At 36.7% G+C, this 22,173-nt stretch overlaps 1 protein-coding gene across 7 annotated transcripts in view; it reads left to right on the top strand.

Annotated features, from left to right (window-relative positions):
• Positions 1-22,173, top strand: part of NUDCD1 (NudC domain containing 1) — a 93,267-nt gene that overhangs the window by 50,228 nt on the left and 20,866 nt on the right. For 4 of the 7 annotated variants that reach the window (XM_086335345.1, XM_086335343.1, XM_086335349.1 and 1 more), the window contains one exon: positions 2,000-2,125. In XM_086335345.1, the coding sequence (XP_086191471.1) occupies positions 2,000-2,125 (126 nt within the window). Of the gene's footprint in view, positions 1-1,999; positions 2,126-6,304; positions 8,965-10,496; positions 10,573-11,620; positions 15,964-22,173 lie in introns of those variants that run through there. The other 3 variants (XM_086335351.1, XM_086335347.1, XM_086335346.1) reach the window with 2 other exon arrangements.

Genomic DNA, 22,173 nt, shown 5'->3' with positions numbered 1-22,173 from the left:
TCTTTCCCAGCATCAGGGTCTTTTCAAATGAGTCAGCTCTTTGCATCAGGTGGCCAAAGTATTGGCGTTTCAGCTTCAACGTCAGTCCTTCCAATGAACAACCATAGCTAGCTGGCTCTATATTCTCAGCTGGAAATGGACAGATCTGATAATGTCTGTAACTGTCAGACATTTTGTTTCAGACCCTTGTGGGTTCTTAAATTCTGAATAACATGACTGTATTTTGGCAAGCTAGGTTTGGACATTTTATCAGTTGCTATAGAATTGTATTTCTGTTACATGCATGTGAATATACAATTTATAACTTGAGTAATCCTTTTTCACTCTTTGAGAGAAAAACATCAAACGGTGATTTTTGCAGACTTCAAGTGAAACACTAAAATCAGTGATTCTATTTATCTCTGCGTTTAGCTTATTTTTAACTATACCTCTGTGTTTTTGTTTGGGTGGATATTTGTGTGTGTGTTTTAGTGTTGATTCTAGAGATTATGGTGTACGTCTTCAACTCATCACCATGTATCTTCAACTCATATCTTGAGTTCATTTAACTCATCTTGGGAACTTCATAGTATAATTCCATTCCTTCATCCTGTGTATTACTTTTGTCCTTTTATTTCTACCTTATAAACTTATTATGTTACAACTTTAGTCACTTGTCTTTTAAAGAGATTAAAAACGCAATGTGGACAAGTCTTGCATTGATCCCAATATTTGTCATTTCCTCTTTCACACTGTGTTTATTCAGATTTCCATCTGATGTCATTTTTTTTCCTGCTGAAGAATTTTCTTTATCATTTCCTGCATTGTAGTTCTGCTGGATAAATCCTTTCTGCTGGATAATTCTTTTGTTTTTCTGCAGACATACATATGCAAAAATGCATGCCTTTCTTCTTTTAAAGCTATTTTTCTTAAGTGTGTAAGACACTGTTGACGGGTGTTTTACTTTTCAGAACTTCAAACGTACTCCATTGTTTTCTGGCTTGTATAGTTTCTAATAAGTCAACTGTCATTTGTAACTTTGTTCCTCTATTTGTAGTATGATTTCCTCTTCTGACCACTTTAAAATTTTCTCATTATTACTAAGAGAATGATTTTATTTTTCTTATTTTCAGCAATTTCATTGTAATGTGACTTCCTGTGATATTTTTCTTAAATGTTTGTTATGCTTGAGATTCTTTGACCTGTAAGATTATCATTTTCATCAAGTTTGAAAAAAAAATTGCCATTATTTCTTCAAATTTTTTTCTATTCTTCTTGCGTCCTTCCAAATATTTATATGTTAGACCATTTGATATGGTTCCATAGGTCACTGGGGTTCTTATTTTATGTGTCTGTTTTTAGTTTTTGTCTTCCTGTGCTTCATTTTTAGATGGACTCTTTTATCTTTTACCAGGGTTTCCCTGGTGGCTCAGGCACTAAAGAATCACCTGTAGTGTGGGAGACCTAGGTTTCATCCCTGGGTTGGGAAGATCCCCCGAAGAAGTGAATGGCCACCCACTTACTCTTGCCTGGAGAATCCCTATGGACATAGGATCCTCGCGGTCTACAGTCCATTGGGATCGTAGAATCAGACACAACTGATTAACTAAGCACAGCACAGTACATATTACTATTTTAGAGAGACTATTATTGCATTTTAAGTAGACTCAGACTAACTGATTGTCTTTTCTTCTGCCATGTCTAATCAGTACTATCTATTTTGTTTTCTATTTCAGATTTTGTATTTTTATATCTAGAATTTCAGTTTAGTTTTTTTTTATATCATCTGTATTTCTCAATGTTTTTCTTTATATCTCTGAGTATATAGAACATGTTTATAATAGCTGTTTTCATATCTTTTTCTGCTGATTCTATCAGTCTATTATTTTTGTAACTATTTTTGTTTAAGTTTTTATTGGTCCTGAGTCTGAAATTTAATATTTCATTATTTCTGTAATCTCAACATCTTTAAATATGAAAAACGTTAATGCTCTTATTGTTGTTTCTTTTCTGGTCCAAGAATCCAAATCCAGATAAAGATAAACCTCCTTGTAATGCTCAAGAGTTAGAAGAATGTGATATTTTCTTTGAAGAGAACTTCAGTTTATGCAGATTTGATGGCAATACATTAAAAACTACTCATGTGGTAAGTTCTTGATAATGATATTTATAAAAATTTGTGAATAGAGAGAAGTTATTCAGATGAAATGGTAAGTGATTGACTAAATACTGTTTTGCAAAGGTTGATTGGCATTTACTGTCTGTGACAAATGTCTTTGTTTCCGAAAGCAGCCATCTTTCCATACCATCACCGTAGTTAAGCAGTGTCATATGTTTGGTGCTGCTGCATAGTGATATCTTTCAGTGGTTTTTTTTCTGTGCATGTTTTTTATATGTAGTTGTGCCTGCAGTATATGACAACTTAATACCTAACTGTTCCTCTCATTCACTGTCCTTTTGTAGTATTTTTTAGATACTTAACTTTTTTTAAACTAATAGCTGGATATTATGATACTCAAAGGAATTATAAAAAGGAGCATTTCTGGATTGTACCTGTGTAGAGAAGTGATGTGGAATTGCATAAGATCAGTGGGTAGAAAAAGGTGTCATTGAAGCTTATACCAAAATTACTTATTCTTAAGATTAATTTCTACATCTGCTGTGCTCTCCACCCCATCAACATATAACATGAATAACTTCTGAAAAGCACAGAGATAACATTTTGCTTACCACAGTGTAACTAACACCTGCCAAGGGTCCTGATTCTGATAGGTGCTTAAAAACATTTTTAGACTGATCTGTTGGTGACAATCATAAAAATAAAAATGGTTCCATCTTGGATCTCAAGAAATTTGCATGTACTTTTATGTCTCCTGTTCTTTTTCAGTCACTCCTCTAATTGAACAGAGTCTTGATCATATTATTTTATGCAATCTGGTTGCTGATCCAAAGCCCAGATGATCAAAGTTATTAGGTTTTCTTGGCATTTTGCTTCTTAGATTTTTTTTTTTTTTTTTAGTTCTGATATAATCCCATAGATAACTCCCTTATTGTGAGTAAAGAAGAGCCATTACACACTCTTACTGCCTTGGGTTAGATTTTAGAAAATCATTCTAAGTACGACTGATGAAAAACTCTTGAACCTTGACTAACTGTAGACTATTTATTCTTGAAGAATCTGGCCTTTCCTCCTAAACTTATAGTCTTAGGAGCTCTAACTTTTAGATACTGCTTCCTGCCTAACTTTTATAGAGAAGGCACCTGATCTTAGATGTCATAAAACGTTACTATTTTAGCTTAGCTTCTCTGAGAATTTTGCTTCATTGTAGTATAGTAGTACTAAGTAGTGTTGATCAGTAGTTTAATCTTGGTCACTGAGAGGCATCTAGTTAATGATACTGCTCGCTATTTCCTTTGTTTAACGTAAGTTAAAACCAAGGACAAATAGAAGGGGACTGAAATAAAACCTTTATTACTGACAAATTAGGGTACAAATGCCCTGTCTGCTGACTAAATCCTAGAATTTAGCAAATAGCACCTAACCTTAGTCACAGGCAGTGCCAAACCAGATCTGGCTGACTCTGGTTGGGCAGAGGAAGCATCTTATTCTCTGAGGCCTCTAGCTCCCTAGAGGAAAAAGCTGATAGAGCTGAGAAGAATATACTCGGAAATTTCTTCTTACATTTACCAACCAAATGTCACTTCACTCCTTAAGGATTTATAGAAGGTGAAGTGTTATAGCTGTGGACCTTCTCAGTGTCATAGAAATATACATCAGGAGTGGGAAAGAAGTATAATACATAATAAACAGGGATAATCCTTCTAACTTTGAAAAAAAAAATTTCGATCTGTAGAACTGTATTTCATCTTTTTATTTTGCAGATCTGTTAGGCTATAGTAGGTGAGGTTTACATGAGATCAAAGATAGAGCCAGTATTAGAAACTAGATCTGTGGACTTTCAGGATGTTTCACCATAATTTTCCCTAAATACCAGGATCATAAATTATAATTTCAAGATTCTAAACCATTGCAGTCTGAATAAAATGTGTTCCCATAGAGCATGAATGATAGACTTATAAGCAGATCCTATCTTTGGAAATTTAAGAAATATATAAACAATCCCTCATTACATCACAGTTTATAGGGATAATATTAAATATTGCAGCATTTTTTACATACTTTAAATATTTAATCAAAGTTCAGTGTTAATATCTCATTTAAGTATAATAATGTATTCTTCTCCTTTGTTATAAATTAATTGACCAGATATAGATGGGTTTATTTCTGGGCTGTCTGTTTTGTTCCATTGATCTATGCATCTGTTTTTATGCCAGTACTTTACTGTTTTAATTATTATAGTTTTGCATTATAGTTTGAAGTCAAGGAGCGTGATGCTTCCAGCTTTGTTCTCTTTCTCAGGATTGCTTTAGCTGTTTGCGGTTTTTGTGGTTCCATACAAATTTTAGGATTGTTTTATTTCTGTGAAAAATTCCATTGGAACTGTAGGGAGATTGCCTTGAATCTGTAGATTGCTTTGGGTAATATGAACATATTAACATTATTAATTTTACAGTCCATGAGCACAGTTATTTATGTTTTCAGTTTGTATCACCATGTCTTACAGTTTTCAGTGTACTGGACTTTCACCTCCCTGATTAAATGTATTCCTAGGTATTTTATTCTTTTGGATACAACTGTAAATAGGGTTATGTCCTTAATTTCTCTTTCTGATAGTTCATTATTCGTGTATAGAAATGTAACAGATACCTGTGTATTTTTGTATCATGCAATGTTACTGAATTTGTGTATTAGTTCTGACAGTTTTTTGGTGAAATCTGTAGTGTTTTGTAGATACAATATCATATCCTATCTGTAAAGTGACAGTTTTACTTCTTTTCAATTTGGATGTCTTTTCTTTTTCTTGCCTAATTGCTCTTCTAATACTTTGAATAGTATGTTTAATAGAAGTGACAAGAGTGGCTATCATTGTCCTTGATCTCAGAACAAAGTTTTCAACTTTTTACCATTGAGTATGATGTTAAATGGGGGCCTGTCATGTATGGCTTTTATTATGTTAGGGTAAGTTTCTTCTTGAGAGTTTTTAAATACACACACAGAAGGGGTTTATTTCAATAAACCCTTCAGTAAAGGGACGTTGAATTTTGTCAAGTGCTTTCTGCATCTATTGAGATGATAGTATGATTTTTATCCTTCATTTTGTTAACATAGTATATGATTGCATTTATTGATCTGCAGCTGCTCAATCATCTTTGTGGCCCTGGAATAATTAAACACTTCATGTTGTATCATCCTTTTAATGTATTATTGAATTTGACTTGCTAGGCTTTTCTTGATTTTTTCATCTGTGTTCATCAGGGATATTGGTGTGTAGATACCTGTTTTGTGGTGATATTGTCTAGTTTTGGTATCAAGGTAATACTGAGCTAGCAAAATTAGTTAGGACATGTCCCCTACTCTTCCCCCTCCCCAAAAAAGAGTTTGAGAAGAACTAGTAATTCACCAGTGCAGCTACCTGGTCCTAGACTTCGGTTTGTTCAGACGTTTTGATTACTCCTTACTAGTAATTGGCCTGTTCAGATTTTCTGTTTCTTCATTATTCAGTTTTGGTAAGTTTGTTCATTTCCTCTAGGTTGTCCAATTTGTTAGCATATAATTGTTCATAGAAGTTTCTTATACTTCATTGAATGTCTGTGATATGAGTTGTCATGTCCCCTTCATTTCTGATTTCATTTCTCTTTTTCTTGGCACATCTACCTGAAGCATTGTCAATTTTGTGTATTTTTTTTCAAGAAATCCATTCTTAGTTTTATTGATCTTTTCATTGTCTCTTTTCATAAGTCTCTTATTTCATTTATTTTTACTTGGATTTTTTGTTTTTTTCCTTCTTTCTACTAACTTTGAACTTGGGTAATTTTTAGTTCCTTGAGATGTACAAGTTAGGTTATTTGAGATCGTTCTTATTGTAGGCAGTTATTGGTATGAATTTCCCTCTCAGAACTACTTTTGCTGTGTTCCATAAGTTTTGGTGTATTGAATTCACATTGAATTTAATCTCACTTTGAATTTACACATTTGTAAATGTGTGAGTTTTCGTCTTATAGTTAATATCAAGTTTTTTGTGGTTGCAAAAGATCCTGATACTATTCAGTTTTGTTAAATTTATTAATTCCTGTTTTTTAGCCTAACATGATCTATCCTGTAGAATGTGCCATGCATGCTTGAAAAGAATGTTTATTCTGTTGCCTTTGGGTGGAATGTTCTGTTTATATCTATTAAGGCCATATGGTTTAATGTATCTTTTAGGGCCAATCAGATCAGATGAGATCAGTTACTCAGGCGTGTCCGACTCTTTGTGACCCCATGAATCGCAGCACGCCAGGCCTCCCTGTCCATCACCAAATCCCGGAGTTCACCCAGACTCACGTCCATCTAGTCAGTGATGCCATCCAGCCATCTCATCCTCTGTCGTACCCTTCTCCTCCTGCCCCCAATCCCTCCCAGCATCAGAGTCTTTTCCAATGAGTCAACTCTTCGCATGAGGTGGCCAAAGTACTGGAGTTTCAGCTTTAGCATCATTCCCTCCAAAGAAATCCCAGGGCTGATCTCCTTCAGAATGGACTGGTTGGATCTCCTTGCAGTCCAAGGGACTCTCAAGAGTCTTCTCCAACACCACAGTTCAAAAGCATCAATTCTTTGGCACTCAGCCTTCTTCACAGTCCAACTCTCACATCCATACATGACCACAGGAAAAACCATAGCCTTGATAGACAAACCTTTGTTGGCAAAGTAATGTCTCTGCTTTTGAATATGCTATCTAAGTTGGTCATAACTTTCCTTCCAAGGAGTAAGTGTCTTTTAATTTCATGGCTGAAATCACCAATAGTTCCTTATTAATTTTCTGTCTGGATAATATGTGCATTGGTGAAGGTGGCTTATTGAAGTCCCCTATTATTATTGTATTGCTGACCCTTTCTCATTTTAGGTCTGTTAATGTTTGCTTTATATAGACAAGTGTGCTCCTATGTTGGGTTCATAAATATGTCCAAATTTTTTGTTGGATTGAGCCTTTTATTATATAATGACCTTTGTTGTGCCTTATTGTAGTCTTTGTATTAAAGTGTATTTTGTCTGATATAAGTGAGCTACCTCCACTTTGTTTTGGTTTGCCTGGAATATCTTTTTCCATCTCTTTACTTTTAATCTTCATGTTTCCTTGTATGCAGTGAGTCTCTTATAGGCAACATATAAATGGTTCAAGTTTTTTAGTTCATTCATCCACTCTTTTGATTGATGGTTTTATTTTAATCAATTTACATTTAAAGTAATTATTAATAATGTATTTTCGGTTTTGAAGTTGCTCTTTTCCTTTCTTCTTCTGTTGATTACTTCTTTTGTGATTTAATTATTTTCTCTAGTAGTATATTTAGATTCCTTTATCTTCTTTATATTTACTTGAGGTTTTTGCTTTGTGGTTACCATGAAGCTGACATAAAACAACTTATGTTTATAACACTCTATTTTAAGTTTATAACAACTTAAGTTTGAACAACTCAAGTTTGAAACTTAAGTTTAACAATTCTAAAGCTCTACAACCCCTGCACCATGTTTTGTTTCTGATCTCACAATTTACATCTTTTTATCTTGTTTGTGTATTTGTTGCTTAGTCATGTCTGACTTTTTGCGACCCCATGGACTGTAGCCTGCCAGGCTCCTCCATCCTTGGGATTTTCCAGGCAAGAATACTGGAGTGTATTGCCATTTCCTTCTACTGGGGATCTTCCCAACCCAGGGCCTGAACCTGGGCCTCCTGCATTGCAGGCATACTCTTTACTGTCTGATCCACTAAGGAAGCCCATTTATTTTGTTTATCCCTCAGCAAATTGTTGTTTCTTTATTTTGACTACTTTTGTCATACGTTCTTTATAAATTAACCCACACCCTTTACCACTTAGATTATTCAGAATTTTACTATATTCTGTACATTTGCCAGTGAGATTTATACTTTTATGGTTTTCTTTTTGCTAATTAGCTCCATTTTGTTTCAGCTTAAAGAAGTTTCATTGACATATCTTATTAGGCCGGTCTATTGCTGATGTACTGTTTCAGTTTTTGCTTGTCTGGAAAATTCTATCTCCTCCCATTCTGAATGACAGTTTTGCCAGGTAGAGTACTTTTGGCTGGAAGATTTTTCCTTTCAGCACTTTGAAAGTATTGTGCTACTTCCTTCTGGCCTCCATGGTTTCTGCTGAAAAAATCTGCTTATAGTCTTATGGGGTTCCCTTGTATGTAAAAAGTTTTTCTCTTGCTCCACCTCTTTAGCTTTTGACGCATTAATTACAAGGTGTCTTGTGGGTCTGACTTTGGGGTCTTCATATTTGAAACTCTATGGGCTTCCTGGGTCTGGTTATCTGTTTCCTTACCCAAATAATAGAACATCTCCACCAATCTATCTTCAAATAAGTTTTCTGTCACTTTTTCTCTCTCTTCTCCTTCCGGGGTTCCATAATGTAAAAGTTAGTCTGCTTGATGTTGTCCCTTAAGCTGTCTTCACTTTTTTCCTTTTTGCTGCTCTGATTGAGTGAATTGAACTATCCTAAGTTTGACCTCAATGATCCTTTTGTGTCTTCTCATCTTTAGTTTATTCAGTTATTGCATTCTTCAGCTCTGTGACTTTTATTTGACACTTTCTTTTATCTTCTAAGGCTTTACTGAAGTTCTCACTTTGTTTGTACTTCTCTCAGTCTTGGTGGGCATCTTTATGACCATTATTTTGAATTCTTTTATCAGTTAAATCACTTACTGCTGTTTCATTAAGGTCTCTTTCTGAGGTTTTATCTTGTTTTTCCCTTTGAAACATATTCCTCTGTTTTTTCATTTTCCTTGACTTTCTGTGTTGGTTTCTGTCCATTAAATAAAATAGCCACCTCTCCCAGTTAAAGAAGTGGTCTTGTAAAGGAGATGAAGCTTAATTGTCTCATTCTGCCCCTAGTTCTTTGTTGCCTCTCAAACTTTGTGATTGTCCAAGCATCTTATTTTGGCTTTCAGTAGTTGAGGGTGTTGGAGAAGGCAATGGCACCCCACTCCAGTACTTTTGCCTACAAAATCCCATGGACGGAGGAGCCTGGTAGGCTGCAGTGACTTCACTTTTACTTTTCCCTTTCATGCATTGGAGAAGGAAATGGCAACCCACTCCAGTGTTCTTGCCTGGAGAATCCCAGGGACGGGAAGCCTGGTGGGCTGCTGTCTATGGGGTTGCACGGAGTTGGACACGACTGAAGCGACGTAGCAGCTGAGGGTGTGGCAAGGCCTATTAGCGTCCCAAAATGAAGGATCTCAGTCAGCACCTGAATTCAGTCTGATTGGAAGCCAGACCCTCAGACATCAGCTTTTAAAGTATGCAAATACGTACAGTCCTGTGGACTGCAGACGTAAGTCCCACTGTCCACCAGAGCCAGATGATCTAGAGGTGTACCCTGGGCGACAGTCACAAAATTTGGGGCACCGGATGAGTGTACAAGCTCCTTTCCTAGAAATACCAGTGACCTAGAGTAAGGCAGAGGGAGTGTGCAAAGATGGTGACCACTGGCCTCAGCCTCCAAAAAGCAACTCAGTAAGCGTTTACATATGTCACACGAGAAGCCTGTCGCTTCTCTGAAGCTCTAGGATAGGCAGAGTCCTTTTTCACAGAAAGACTGGAGTATATCTTGCCATCTGCATTAAGCCCTGATAGTGGTAGCTAACCAGAAACTGTGTCTAATTGCTTTAGTCCCACGGTACCAGGAACACAAAGCCACACGGACTGCCAGACCCAGGCCAACAGTGAGCATCCCCTGGGCAGCAGCCACAAAACCAGGGTACAGATGGGAAAGCAGGGGCACCAAATGTGTGTGCAAGGTTCTCTCTGGGAGATACTGGTGCTCTGAAGAGATGCAGAGGGAGAGTGCAGGAGATGGAGCTTACTGGCCTCTGTCCTTGAAGTGTATTTCAGTAGGCTCCTAGATGGGTGTTGAATTAAAAGCTTGCCCCTCCTTCATGGGAGGAGGTGAGTTCAGTATCCTTTTTCATTGCTATCTTGAACCAGTATCTCAGTTGAGTTAAATTTGAGGCCAACATTTTTCTATATAATGACAAGCATTTGACTTTTCTATTATTAGTCACTTTTTATGAATATAGGCCAAGATTCCATGAAATAAAAATGTATAAACATGGATGTTTGGGAATAAGTGGACTGATAATAACTGGAACATCTCCAACAAATAATACTCAGTCCATCTTCTTTTAAAAAACAGATTTGGTAGGTCAGTGTATTGTGTGAAAGTCAAGGTCTAGCTGGTTAAATGCAGCTTGTACAAAAATAGTGTCTTGTTATACCCAAGAGCTACCACTTGGCTTGTCTTTGGGGAAAGGAATGAAGGAGGCTCTAGCATTGTGGCTGTTCAGTAGTACATCCATTTTAGGCTTCAAATACTTGGGTAATTTGTACTCTTTTTTGCAGTGTTTATTTCAAGTTTCTCTTCTTGATTTCATTGGTCATGACTTTGGACAATTTGAAATTACCTATACATGGAAAGGTCAGTATGCGTCCTAATTTTAGAGAAGAAAAAGTACTAAAACAGAAAGGTCATAACTCTATATTGTAAATGACAGGTTTTCCAAAATATAAATTCCCTGAATGAAATGTAAATCAGGGTTAGAATTTGACATTTGGAAAGTAAAATGTTAAATGAATATATGTAGCAACGTAATAAAAGAGAAATATTAAATTTCAGAACTGAAGAAGAAAAATAATGAGATGTGATCACTAGGGTGTAAAGCTCAAATCAGAATTTAGATATAGTTGAAAATGAATTATTTTTGCTTTTTTCCAAAACATTAACCACTAGCCACATAGCTTTCAAGCAGTTGAAATATGGCTAGTTGAGATGTAAGCGTGAAATATACAAGATTTTGAAAACTTAGCATGAAAAAAAGAATTTGAGATATATTATCAATAATGACTTTTATATGAATGTTCATGTTGAAATGATAATTGATAAGGTTAAGTAAAATACATTTATTAAAATTAATATATCCCATTTCTCTTTACTTTTTAATATGAATACTAGAAAACTTAAAATTTTGTAAGTGCCTTTTATTACTGCCAGACAACACTGATCAAATTAAATATAGCCTTGAACCATCAAAAGGTGATAGGATGTTTTTAAAAAATTAAACTACAGTGAATTTTCTAGATTATGTGGTGTTTGTCATGCACTGCTTAAAACACGAGAATGAAACAGCTGAAAAGAATATTTGTAACTTATAAGTCATTGAGACAGTAAACAGAGGAAGTACAAACAGGAAATAATTCTTTTAGATTGGTATCATTAAGAAAACTAGAAATTGCATGTATTCTGTATACTAATTCTTTAAAAAAGATATTAAGAGTAGGCTCAGAGTTTATAGAGGAAGGAAATACATTTAGAAAGTATCTAAATCAGTGGTTCTCCAGCTTTCAAGCTCCTTGGGGTACTGAATTTATAATTTATTGATTACATCAAATTTGACTATAGTAGCAATGAAGCTATGTAATAATTCCCCTGCTTTCATGATCAGAGTAGATGTATATCTCTGTTACAGTGTCTGAAAATGGAAGGAGACATATCCTACTGCTAGTTGTTCCTGAATCTGACCACTAGACTGATGAAGAGGTGTTCTCTTCTGGAAGAGTTAGCAACCACCAGAGCACCATTCAAGCAGCTGACTATGAATCAGCTTCTTCCCTGGCAGCAGTCTGCATCCCTGTCCCCAATTCTTCCTAATTACCAGGCAGTAAAGTAGGGGACTATTCATTGCCTGATTTATTATACAGTTTGATCTGTATGTTTGTTGCTAGTCCCTACAGACTGCACTCAGATTGTATAAATTAAACCATAAGGCCCTCGTATTTTCTAGGAGAGCTGTGGCTCTGTCAGCATCCATTCTTTCTCTCCAAAATGGTAGTAGGTTTGAGATTTTTAACTTTCTTGTAAGCTAACAAATTAGCCTACCACTGTTTCATAAATGCTGGTAAAAAACTCAAGACTTGGGTCAGAAAGGACAGTTTATTACTGACAGTAGTAACATTAGCTAGAGTATCAACATTTGGACCAATTCCCTGAGCCCCAATTTCTGCAGTGTAATATGGAGGTAGCCAGAAAACTTGTCTGACTTCGCTCAGGAGAGAAAGATTATGCTACTTGTTTACTAACAAGTCTAATTTTTGCTCTGGAGGGAGATCATTTATCTTCCAAGGTTGGTTGTTCTAACACCACCATGAGATAGTAGTCTAGAACACATTAGTGCCTCTGCCAGAAAGATGTGCAGAAATGCAAGAATTTTTAGAATAATTGTTTTCTTACAAGTTAATGTTCAGGTATCATGGTAATACTGGTGTGGTAAGTGTGATTCAAATGAAAGCACTTCAGTTTCTTTCAGGGTTATGAAAATATAATAGATAATGTCAATTGTTTGTTGCCAGTTGTTATTTTTAATGCTACCTGTGATGGACCTATTTGAAATTGTCTTCAGTTCCATTTTTACCTTCTTTTCTCTGCAAAGAAAGATTATTTTAGTTGCATATCACATACTTTTTGATTCTTAAATTTCTACATAGTATCAAGCCCTCAGTCCACTAGAATTTAGCTTTTCCCTGAGGTATCAATGGAGAAGGAAATTGCAACCCACTCCAGTATTCTTTACTGGAGAATTCCATGGACAGAAGAGCCTGGTGGGCTATTGTCCATGGGGTCACAAAGAGTCAGACATGACTAAGTGACTTAACACTTGAAGTATCAATGAGATTGTTACTTGACTGACTATTTTTTCTTAGAATATGAATTCATATATACAGAGCATCTTATGGGAAGATATTCTTAGAAGTTTTGTTTTCGATAGAATATTTAATAAACTTTCATCTGAAATCTTATAAAGTACAAGATATTTTCAGAAATTAAGTGCCAAGTCCCACTTAGAGGACTTCTTTCTTTATTCTCCAATCTTTTCCCCAGGGAGATTGCCCGTTACACACCAGATAAGAGAAAGCCTTCATGTTTCTAGCTGGAGGATTTGATAAATACTTGATTAAAAAAATGCAGTTTCTTTGTTGTTATGGGCAATAAATCTAACACATGAATACAATTAGTACATCCTTGATAAGTGACAATGATGATACTACAGTATAGTGGGGGGAAAGATGATCAAAATAAATGGCTTTAGTCTGTGAGATAGCCATAAGAAAAGTACTTTATTGACATTTACATCACACCATATGCAAAAATCAATTACAGATGAATTGCATGTCTATACAAGTGTGTAGAAGAAAATGGAAATTTTTGTGGCCTTGAAGTAGGTAAAGATTATTTGGACAGGGCATATAAATAGTGTAAAAAAACAAGTGTTCAGTTGGATCAAAATTCAGAACATCTGTTTATCAAAAGATAACATTATGAGAGTATAGAAGGAAACTTGCAGTGAGGAAGAGATATTTGTAATACACATCTGGGGCAAATGGTTCGTATCTAGAACAGGATAAGAACCTACTGGTTACCTGCCCCCACCCAATTGGTAAAAGAGTTTTGTTGGAGTAAAAACTATAATACAAACAGTTGAGTGGTTTTAAAAGACCATATGGCCCTTAGCCCTGAGGTATTTACTGTCTGACCCTTTAAGTAAAAGTTTGCTGATGCCTTGTTTAGAGAGTGTTATATTGGCTTGATTTCTATAGCTCTGTAGTAGTCTTGCTGTCAGATAGTTCTAGTCTTGGATCTTTGTTTTTATTTTCCTAAATTGGTTTTGTTTTTGAAAAAACTTTACAGTCAGCTTTTCAATTTGTACAGAAATATTTGGTCGGATTTTTATTGGAATTGCATTTAATTTGTAGGCCAACTTGAAAATTGATACCTTAATAATGTGTCATTCGTGGACAATGTATGTCTCCATTTACTTAGGTTTGTCTTAATGTTTCTTGGCAATATTTTGAAGTTTTTAGTGTTCATTTTAATACCATTATTTCATATTATGGAAGCCATTGTAATTAGCATATACTTTTTTAGAGTATGTTTTGTCTTTTACATAGAAGTAAAGTTCATTGACTTTATATTGTAACTTTTATAAATTCTCTTTTTCTAGTGCTTTTTGGTAGATAAGTAAGTATATTTATGTACAGGATAATGACTGAATAAAGATATTTAAAATTCTTTTTCTTGTCTTAATGTGCTAAGTAGGACATCAGATGCAATGTTGAATTTCAATGATGAGAGTAAAATTCTTTATTTTATTCCTGGTCCTAGGAAGAAAGATTGAGTAGTTTACCATTAAATATGATATTAGAGTTTTCATATATTAGGTTGAGGAACTCACCTATAGTTTGCTGAGATTTTTATCTTTTTAATCATGAATTTTGTTGAATTTAAGTACTTTTTTGGGTATGTACTTTGATTATGTGGATTTTGTCTTGTATTCTGTTAATATGTTCAGTTTTATCATTTAATTTTTAAAAAATTGAAGCATGAGCATTATTTTAAGGATTTTTATTTCTATATTCATAGAGATATTAGTCTGTGGTTTTCTTGTAATTTTTTTTCTTCAAATAACAGTAATGCTGTCCTCTTGAATTGAGAGGTTTTATTTTCTGATGGAGTTTGTATAGGATGGATGTTATTTGCTCTTTAAGTGTTTGGTAAAATGTATTGCTGAAAATACCTGTACCTGGAGTTTTTTTGTGGGAAGGGTTTTAATTGAAGTTAGCTTTGTTAGTAGATACAGAGCCATTCTGATTTTGTTTCCTCTTTAGCTTGTATTGATCATTGTTGTCCTTCATATATTAATCCATCCCATCCAAGCTGTTGAATTATTGGCAAAAGTACTTCAAAATACTCTCTCATTGTCTGTTTAGTGTTTATAGAATTGTAGTAATGGTTCCTCTTTTGTATTTTGTTATATGTTTACTCTCCTCTATTTTCTGTCAGCCTTTATATCAGTTTATCAATTTTATTAATCTTTTAAGTTACCCATTTTGATTTCATTGATTTTTTTTACATTATTTATCCATTTTATATTTTATTCATTTTTCTCTTACTATTTTCTTTTATCTACTAATTATGGGTTTAGTTTATTCCTCTTTTTCTAGCTTCTTAGGTGAAAACATAGGTAATTGGTTTGTAGCACCTCTCCTCTGATAAATGCATTTAAACCAATAAATTGTTCTCAAAGTACCATTTAAACTTGATTCCATATACTTTGATAAGTTACACTATTTTGTTTCAGCTTAACATATTTTCTAACATCCTTTACTCTTTTCTTTGATCCATTCTTATTTATAAGGTTAGGTGTTTTAATTTCCCATTGTGTAGGGATTTTTTTGACGTGTGTGTGTATTCTTAAACTAATTTCTCACTAACGTCATTGTGCTTATTAGAGATAACCAGTCTTTAAAATTTATTCAGACTTGTTTATAGCCCAGTACATGGTCTCTGTAGGTAGTTTTTCCACTTATACTTTAAAATATGTACATGCTGTAGTTGGTTGACCTCAATTTGTGTTAGGTCAAGTTGTATTAGGTTAAATAGTTGAGGGGTGTTTTTTTTTGTTTTTTTGTAATTATTATCAGAGTTGATTTATAATGTTGTAAATTAGTTTCAAGTATACAGCAAAGTGACTCAGTTACACATATACAGATATCTGTTCTTTTTCAAATTTGTATTCCATTTAGATTAGTATAGAGTATTGAGTCAGAGAAGGCAATGGCACCCCACTCCAGTACTCTTGCCTGGAAAATCCCATGGATGGAGGAGCCTGGTAGGCTGCAGTCCATGGGGTCGCTAAGAGTTGGACACGACTGAGCGACTTCACTTTCACTTTTCACCTTCATGCATTGGAGAAGGAAATGGCAACCCACTCCGGTGTTCTTGCCTGGAGAATCCCAGGGACAGAGGAGCCTGGTGGGCTGCCGTCTATGGGGTCGCACAGAGTCAGACACGACTGAAGCAACTTAGCAGCAGCAGCAGCAGAATATTGAGTAGAGTTCCCTGTGCAATACAGTAGGTCCTTGGTGGTTATCTATTTTAAATATAGTAGTGTGTATTTGTCAATACCGGGCTCCCAAATTCTTCTCCCTTCCCCACCTTTCCCTTTTGGTAACTATAGTTTGTTTGCTAAACCTGTGAGTGTTTTCTGTTTTCTAAGTAAGTTCATTTGTGTCATTTTTTAAGATTTCACATGTAAGTGATATATTTGTTTTTCTCTGTCTTCACTTAGTATGATAATCTCCATCCATGTTGCTGCAAATGGCATTATTTCATTCTTCTTAGTGGAATATTCCATTGTATATATGTACCACATTTTCTTTATCCATTCATCTGTTCACAGACATTTAGGTCCTTCCATGTCTTGGCTGTTGTAAACAACGCTGCAGTGAACATCAGAGTGCATGTATCCTTTCTAACCATGGGTTTCTCTGGATATTTGCCCAGGAGTAAGATTGCTGGATCATATAGTGGCTCTATTTTTAGTTTTTAAGGTATCCCCATACTGTTCATAGTGGCTGTACCAGTTTACATTCCCACCCACAGTGCAGGAGAGCTCCCCTTTCTCCATACCTTCTCCAGCATTTATTATTTGTAGACATTTAATGAAGTCATTCTGACTGGTGTGAGGTGATACATCATTGTTGTTTTGATTTGCATTTCTCTAGTAATTAGTGATGTTGAGCTTCTTTTCATGTGCCTCTTGGCCATTTCTATGTCTTCTTTTCTCTCTCTCTGTCCTTTGAATGCACAACTTTCCAGATCTTAGTTCCCTGACCACAGATTGAACTTGGGCCCCTGGGAATGGAAGTGCTTGCTAAGTTCTAACCACTGTACTGCCAGGAAATTCCCTGTATGTCGTCTTTGGAGTAATGTCTGTTTAGATCTTCTGCCCATTTTTTGATTGAGTTGTTGGTTTTTTTGCTGTTGAACCGCCTGAGCTGTTTGTAAATTTTGGAGATTAATCCCTTGTTAGTTGCATTGTTTGCAAATATTTTCTCCCATCCTGTGAGCTGTCCTTTCATTTTGTATACAGTTTCCTTTGCTGTGCAAAAGTTTTTGAGTTTAATTAGGTTCCATTTGTTTATTTTTGTTTTCCATTTCTTATTTATTTTAAAATAATAAACTATCTATTATTTTACTTTCCATTACTCTAAGAGACGGATTGAAAAGGATATTGCTGCAATTTATGTCCGAGTGTTCTGCCTATGTTTTCCTCTGAGTTTTATAGTATCTGGTCTTATATTTTGGTCTTTAATCCATTTTGAATTTATTTTTGTATATGGTGTTAAAAAATGTTCTAGTTTCATTTTCTTACATTTAGGTGTCCAGTTTTCCCAGCACCACTTATAAGAGACTGTCTTTTCTCCACTGTATATTCTTGTCTCCTTTGAAGTGAAAGTCACTCAGGTGTGTCTGACTCTTTGTGGTCGCATGGACCCCAATTCTCTGTCCATAGGATTCTCCAGGTAAGAATAATGGAGTGGATTGCCATTTCCTTCTCCAGAGTATCTTCCTGACCCAGGGATTGAACTCGGTCTCCTCCATTGCAGGCAAATTCTTTATTGTCTGAGCTACCAGGAAAGTCCAAAAGTTTCCTGAGACCTCTTTCTTCCCCTGCTGTTTTTTGAGGCCTGAGAAGATCGTGCTGTTTTCTGTTTTATGTGTTAATGCATTATGTGCGCTATGCTTAGTCGCTCAGTCACGTCCTACTCTTTGCGACCCCATGGGCTGTAGCCCACCAGGCTTCTCTGTCCATGGGGGATTCTCCAGGCAAGAATACTGGAATGGGTTGCCATGACCTCCTCCGGGGGGATCTTCCTGACCCAGGGGTTGAACCCAGGTCTCCTGCATTCCAGGCAGATTCTTTACTGTCTGAGCCATCAGAGAAGCCCGTGAATACTGGAGAAGGTAGCCTATCCCTTCTCCAGGGAATTTTCTCAACCCAAGGATTGAACCCTCCTCTGCTGAATTGGCTGACAGATTGTTTACCACTGAGCAACCTGGAAAGATCTTGCCTCCGTTGTAGATTAATTGACCATAGGTGTGTGGGTTTATTTCTGGGCTTTCTCTCCTGTTCCATTGATCTATATTTCTGTTCTTGTACTGGTACAATACCATTTTGATGACTGTAGCTTTGCAGTATAGCCTGATTCTTCCAGCTCCATTTTTCTCAAGGTAGTTGTGACTACTCAGTGTCTTTTGTAACTTCATACAGATTTTAAGATTTTTTTTTGTTCTAGCTCTATGAAAAATGACATTGGTAATTGTGGTAGGATTGCATTGAATCTGTGCATTGCTTTGGGTAGTATGGTCATTTTGGCAATGTTGATTCTTTCAATTCAAGAAAATTGATATATCTTTCCATCTACTTGTATCATCTTTGATTTCTTTCATTAGCATCTTACAGGTTTTGGAGTATCAGATCAGATCAGTTGCTCAGTCGTGTCCGACTCTTTGTGACCCCATGAATCGCAGCATGCCAGGCCTCCCTGTCCATCACCAACTCCCGGAGTTCACTGAGACTCACATCCATCGAGTCAGTGATGCCATCCAGCCATCTCATCCTCTGTCGTCCCCTTCTCCTCCTGCCCCCAATCCCTCCCAGCATCAGAGTCTTTTCCAGTGAGTCAACTCTTCGCATGAGGTGGCCAAAGTACTGGAGTTTCAGCTTTAGCATCATTCCTTCCAAAGAAATCCCAGGGCTGATCTCCTTCAGAATGGACTGGTTGGATCTCCTTGCAGTCCAAGGGACTCTCAAGAGTCTTCTCCAACACCACAGTTCAAAAGCATCAATTCTTCAGCGCTCAGCCTTCTTCACAGTCCAACTCTCACATCCATACATGACCACAGGAAAAACCATAGCCTTGACTAGATGAACCTTTGTTGGCAAAGTAATGTCTCTGCTTTTGAATATGCTATCTAGGTTGGTCATAACTTTCCTTCCAAGGAGTAAGCATCTTTTAATTTCATGGCTGCAGTCACCATCTGTAGTGATTTTGGAGCCCAGAAAAATAAAGTCTGACACTGTTTCCACTGTTTCCCCACCTATAGGTCTTCTGTCTCCTGAGGTAGGTATTCCTAGCTTTTTATTCTTTATGATGCAGCGGTAAATGGGATTGTTACTTTAATTTCTCTTTCTGATCCTTCTTTGTTCAGTTCAGTTCAGTACAGTTGCTCAGTTGTGTCTGACTCTCTGCCACCCCATGAACCATAGCACGCCAGGCTTCCCTGTCCATCACCAGCTCCCGGAGTTCACTGAGACTCACATCCATCGAGTCAGTGATGCCATCCAACCATCTCATTCTCTGTTGTCCCCTTCTCCTCCTGCCCTCAATCTTTCCCAGCATCAGGGTCTTTTCCAGTGAGTCAGCTCTTCGTATCAGGTGGCCAAAGTATTGGAGTTTCAGCTTCAACATCAGTCCTTCCAATGAATACCCAGGATTGATCTCCTTTAGGATGGACTGGTTGGATCTCCTTGCAGTCCAAGGGACTCTCAAGAGTCTTCTCCAACACCGCAGTTCAAAAGCATCAATTCATTGGCACTCAGCCTTCTTCACAGTCCAACTCTCACATCCATACATGACCACAGGAAAAACCATAGCCTTGACTAGACAGACCTTTGTTGGCAAAGTAACATCTCTGCTTTTGAATATGCTATCTAGGTTGGTCATAACTTTCCTTCCAAGGAGTAAGCGTATTTCATTGCTACAGTCACCATCTGCAGTGGTTTTGGAGCCCAGAAAAATAAAGTCTGACACTGTTTCCATTGTTTCCCCATCTATTTGCCATGAAGTGATGGGACCAGATGCCATGATCTTCGTTTTCTGAATGTTGAGCTTTAAGCCAACTTTTTCACTCTCCTCTTTCACTTTCATCAAGAGGCTCTGTCAAGTCCAGCTTGACAAGCAGGGTTTCCAAAAGTGCAATACGGTAAGAGAATGAGAAACGAGACACAAGAATTCAGAGAAAAGCGAGGATCAGGGGACCAACACCGCTCCAAGGTGAAGGCGCTGAAACTGAATCCAAGCAGCTTTATTATACTTTCAGCCGTGAAGGAAAGAATAAACGGGGAGTTAAACTATAACTCATGTGGCCTTCAGGGCAAAAGAACAGAATGATCATTAACTGTTGAGTAATTAGGAAACTAATCAATAACAAATCAATAACTAAGACTAATATTCTTATCTATAGACTTTCCACCAGATACGTAAAAGATGTGACTCTGAGACGCCAGTTGAGAAACAGTCTGGGGTGGGTTTTCCGACCCCAGGATCATATCTTGTTTTCAAGATTGTGAACTGTTCCCTCTGGACTTGTTCCGAGAGTCTCATGCGTTATAGCATCCAGTTTATCAATAATTATAAATTTCTTTTGCAGCCCTTGCTGGGGCCTGCTTTCGTTTTATTCTTCCTGTCTCCTACAGGCTCTTTAGTTCTTCACTTTCTGCCGTAAGGGTGGTGTCATCTGCTTATCTGAGGTTATTGATATTTCTCCCGGCAATCTTGTGCTTCCTCCAGCACAGCGTTTCTCATGATGTACTCTGTATAGAAGTTAAATAAGCAGGGTGACAATATACAGCCTTGACGTACTCCTTTTCCTATTTGGAACCAGTCTGTTGTTCCATGTCCAGTTGTAATTGTTGCTTCCTGACCTGCATATAGGTTTCTCAAGAGGCAGATCAGGTGGTCTGGTATTCCCATCTCTTTCAGAATTTTCCAGTTTATTGTGATCCACACAGTCAAAGGCTTTGGCATAGTCAATAAAGCAGAAATAGATGTTTTTCTGGAACTCTCTTGCTTTTTCCATGATCCAGCGGATGTTCGCAATTTTGTCTCTGGTTCCTCTGCCTTTTCTAGAACCAGCTTGAACATCTGGAAGTTCACGGTTCATGTACTGTTGAAGCCTGGCTTGGAGAATTTTGAGCATTACTTTGCTAGCGTGTGAGATGAGTGCAATTGTGCAGTAGTTTGAGCATTCTTTGGCATTGCCTTTCTTTGGGGTTGGAATGAAGACTGACCTTTTCCAGTCCTGTGGCCACTGCTGAGTTCTCCAAATTTGCTGGCATATTGAGTGCAGCACTTTCACAGCATCATCTTTCAGGATTTGCAATAGCTCAACTGGAATCCCATCACCTCCACTAGCTTTGTTCGTAGTGATGCTTCCTAAGGCCCACTTGACTTCACATTCCAGGATGTCTGGCTCTAGGTGAGTGATCACACCATCGTGATTATCTGGGTTGTGAAGATCTTTTTTGTACAGTTCTTCTGTGTATTCTTGCCACCTTTTCTTAATATCTTTTTCTTCTGTTAGGTCCCTACCATTTCTGTCCTTTACTGAGCCCATCTTTGCATTGAGCCCTTCTTTGTTAGTGTATAGAAATGCAACGGATCTTTATTAATTTTGTATCGTGTAACTTTCATGGATGAGCTTTAGCACTTTTCTGGTAGCATCTTTAGGATCTTCTATGTATAGTATCATGTCATTTGCAAACAGTGACAGTTTTACTACTACTTCACCATTTTGGAATCCTTTTATTTCTTTTTCTTCTCTGATTGCCATGCCTAGGACTTCCAAAACTGTGTTGAATAAAAGGAGAGAGAGTGGACATCCTTGTCTTGTTCCTGATCTTAGAGGAAATTCTTTCAGCTTTTCACCATTGAGCATGATGTTAGCTGTAGGTTTGTCATTTATGGCCTTTATTATGTTGAGGCATGTTCCCTCCATGCCCACTTTTTGAAGGGTTTTTGTCATAAAGTGTTGAATTTTGTCAAAACTTTTTCTGCATCTATGGAGATGATTATATGGTTCTTATTCTTCAATTTGTTATTGTGGTGTATCACACTGATTGAGTTGTGGTTATTGAAAAATCCTTGCATTCCTGGGATAACTTGCACTGGATTGTGGTGTATTATCCTATTAATGTATTGTTTCTAATTGTGGCCTTTTCTTTTCCTTTTGGAGAAGGTCCTTCAGCAGTTTTTGCAAAACTAGTCTCCTGGTGCTTTAATTATAGTTGGAAAGATCTTCAAAAAGATAGTTACATTCTGAGGTACTGAGGGTTGGGACTTCAACATATGCATCTGGAAGGGGATACAGCTCAGCCCATAACAGTATCCCTCACTTAGA

Source organism: Bos grunniens, chromosome 14, assembly GCF_055505025.1.
Source record: "Bos grunniens cultivar Pamir isolate PY7600 chromosome 14, Bosgru_T2T1.0, whole genome shotgun sequence".
NCBI lineage: Eukaryota > Metazoa > Chordata > Mammalia > Artiodactyla > Bovidae > Bos > Bos grunniens.
The sequence above is the reverse complement of the archived record's forward strand: the minus strand, read 5'-3'. Positions and strand labels throughout refer to the sequence as shown.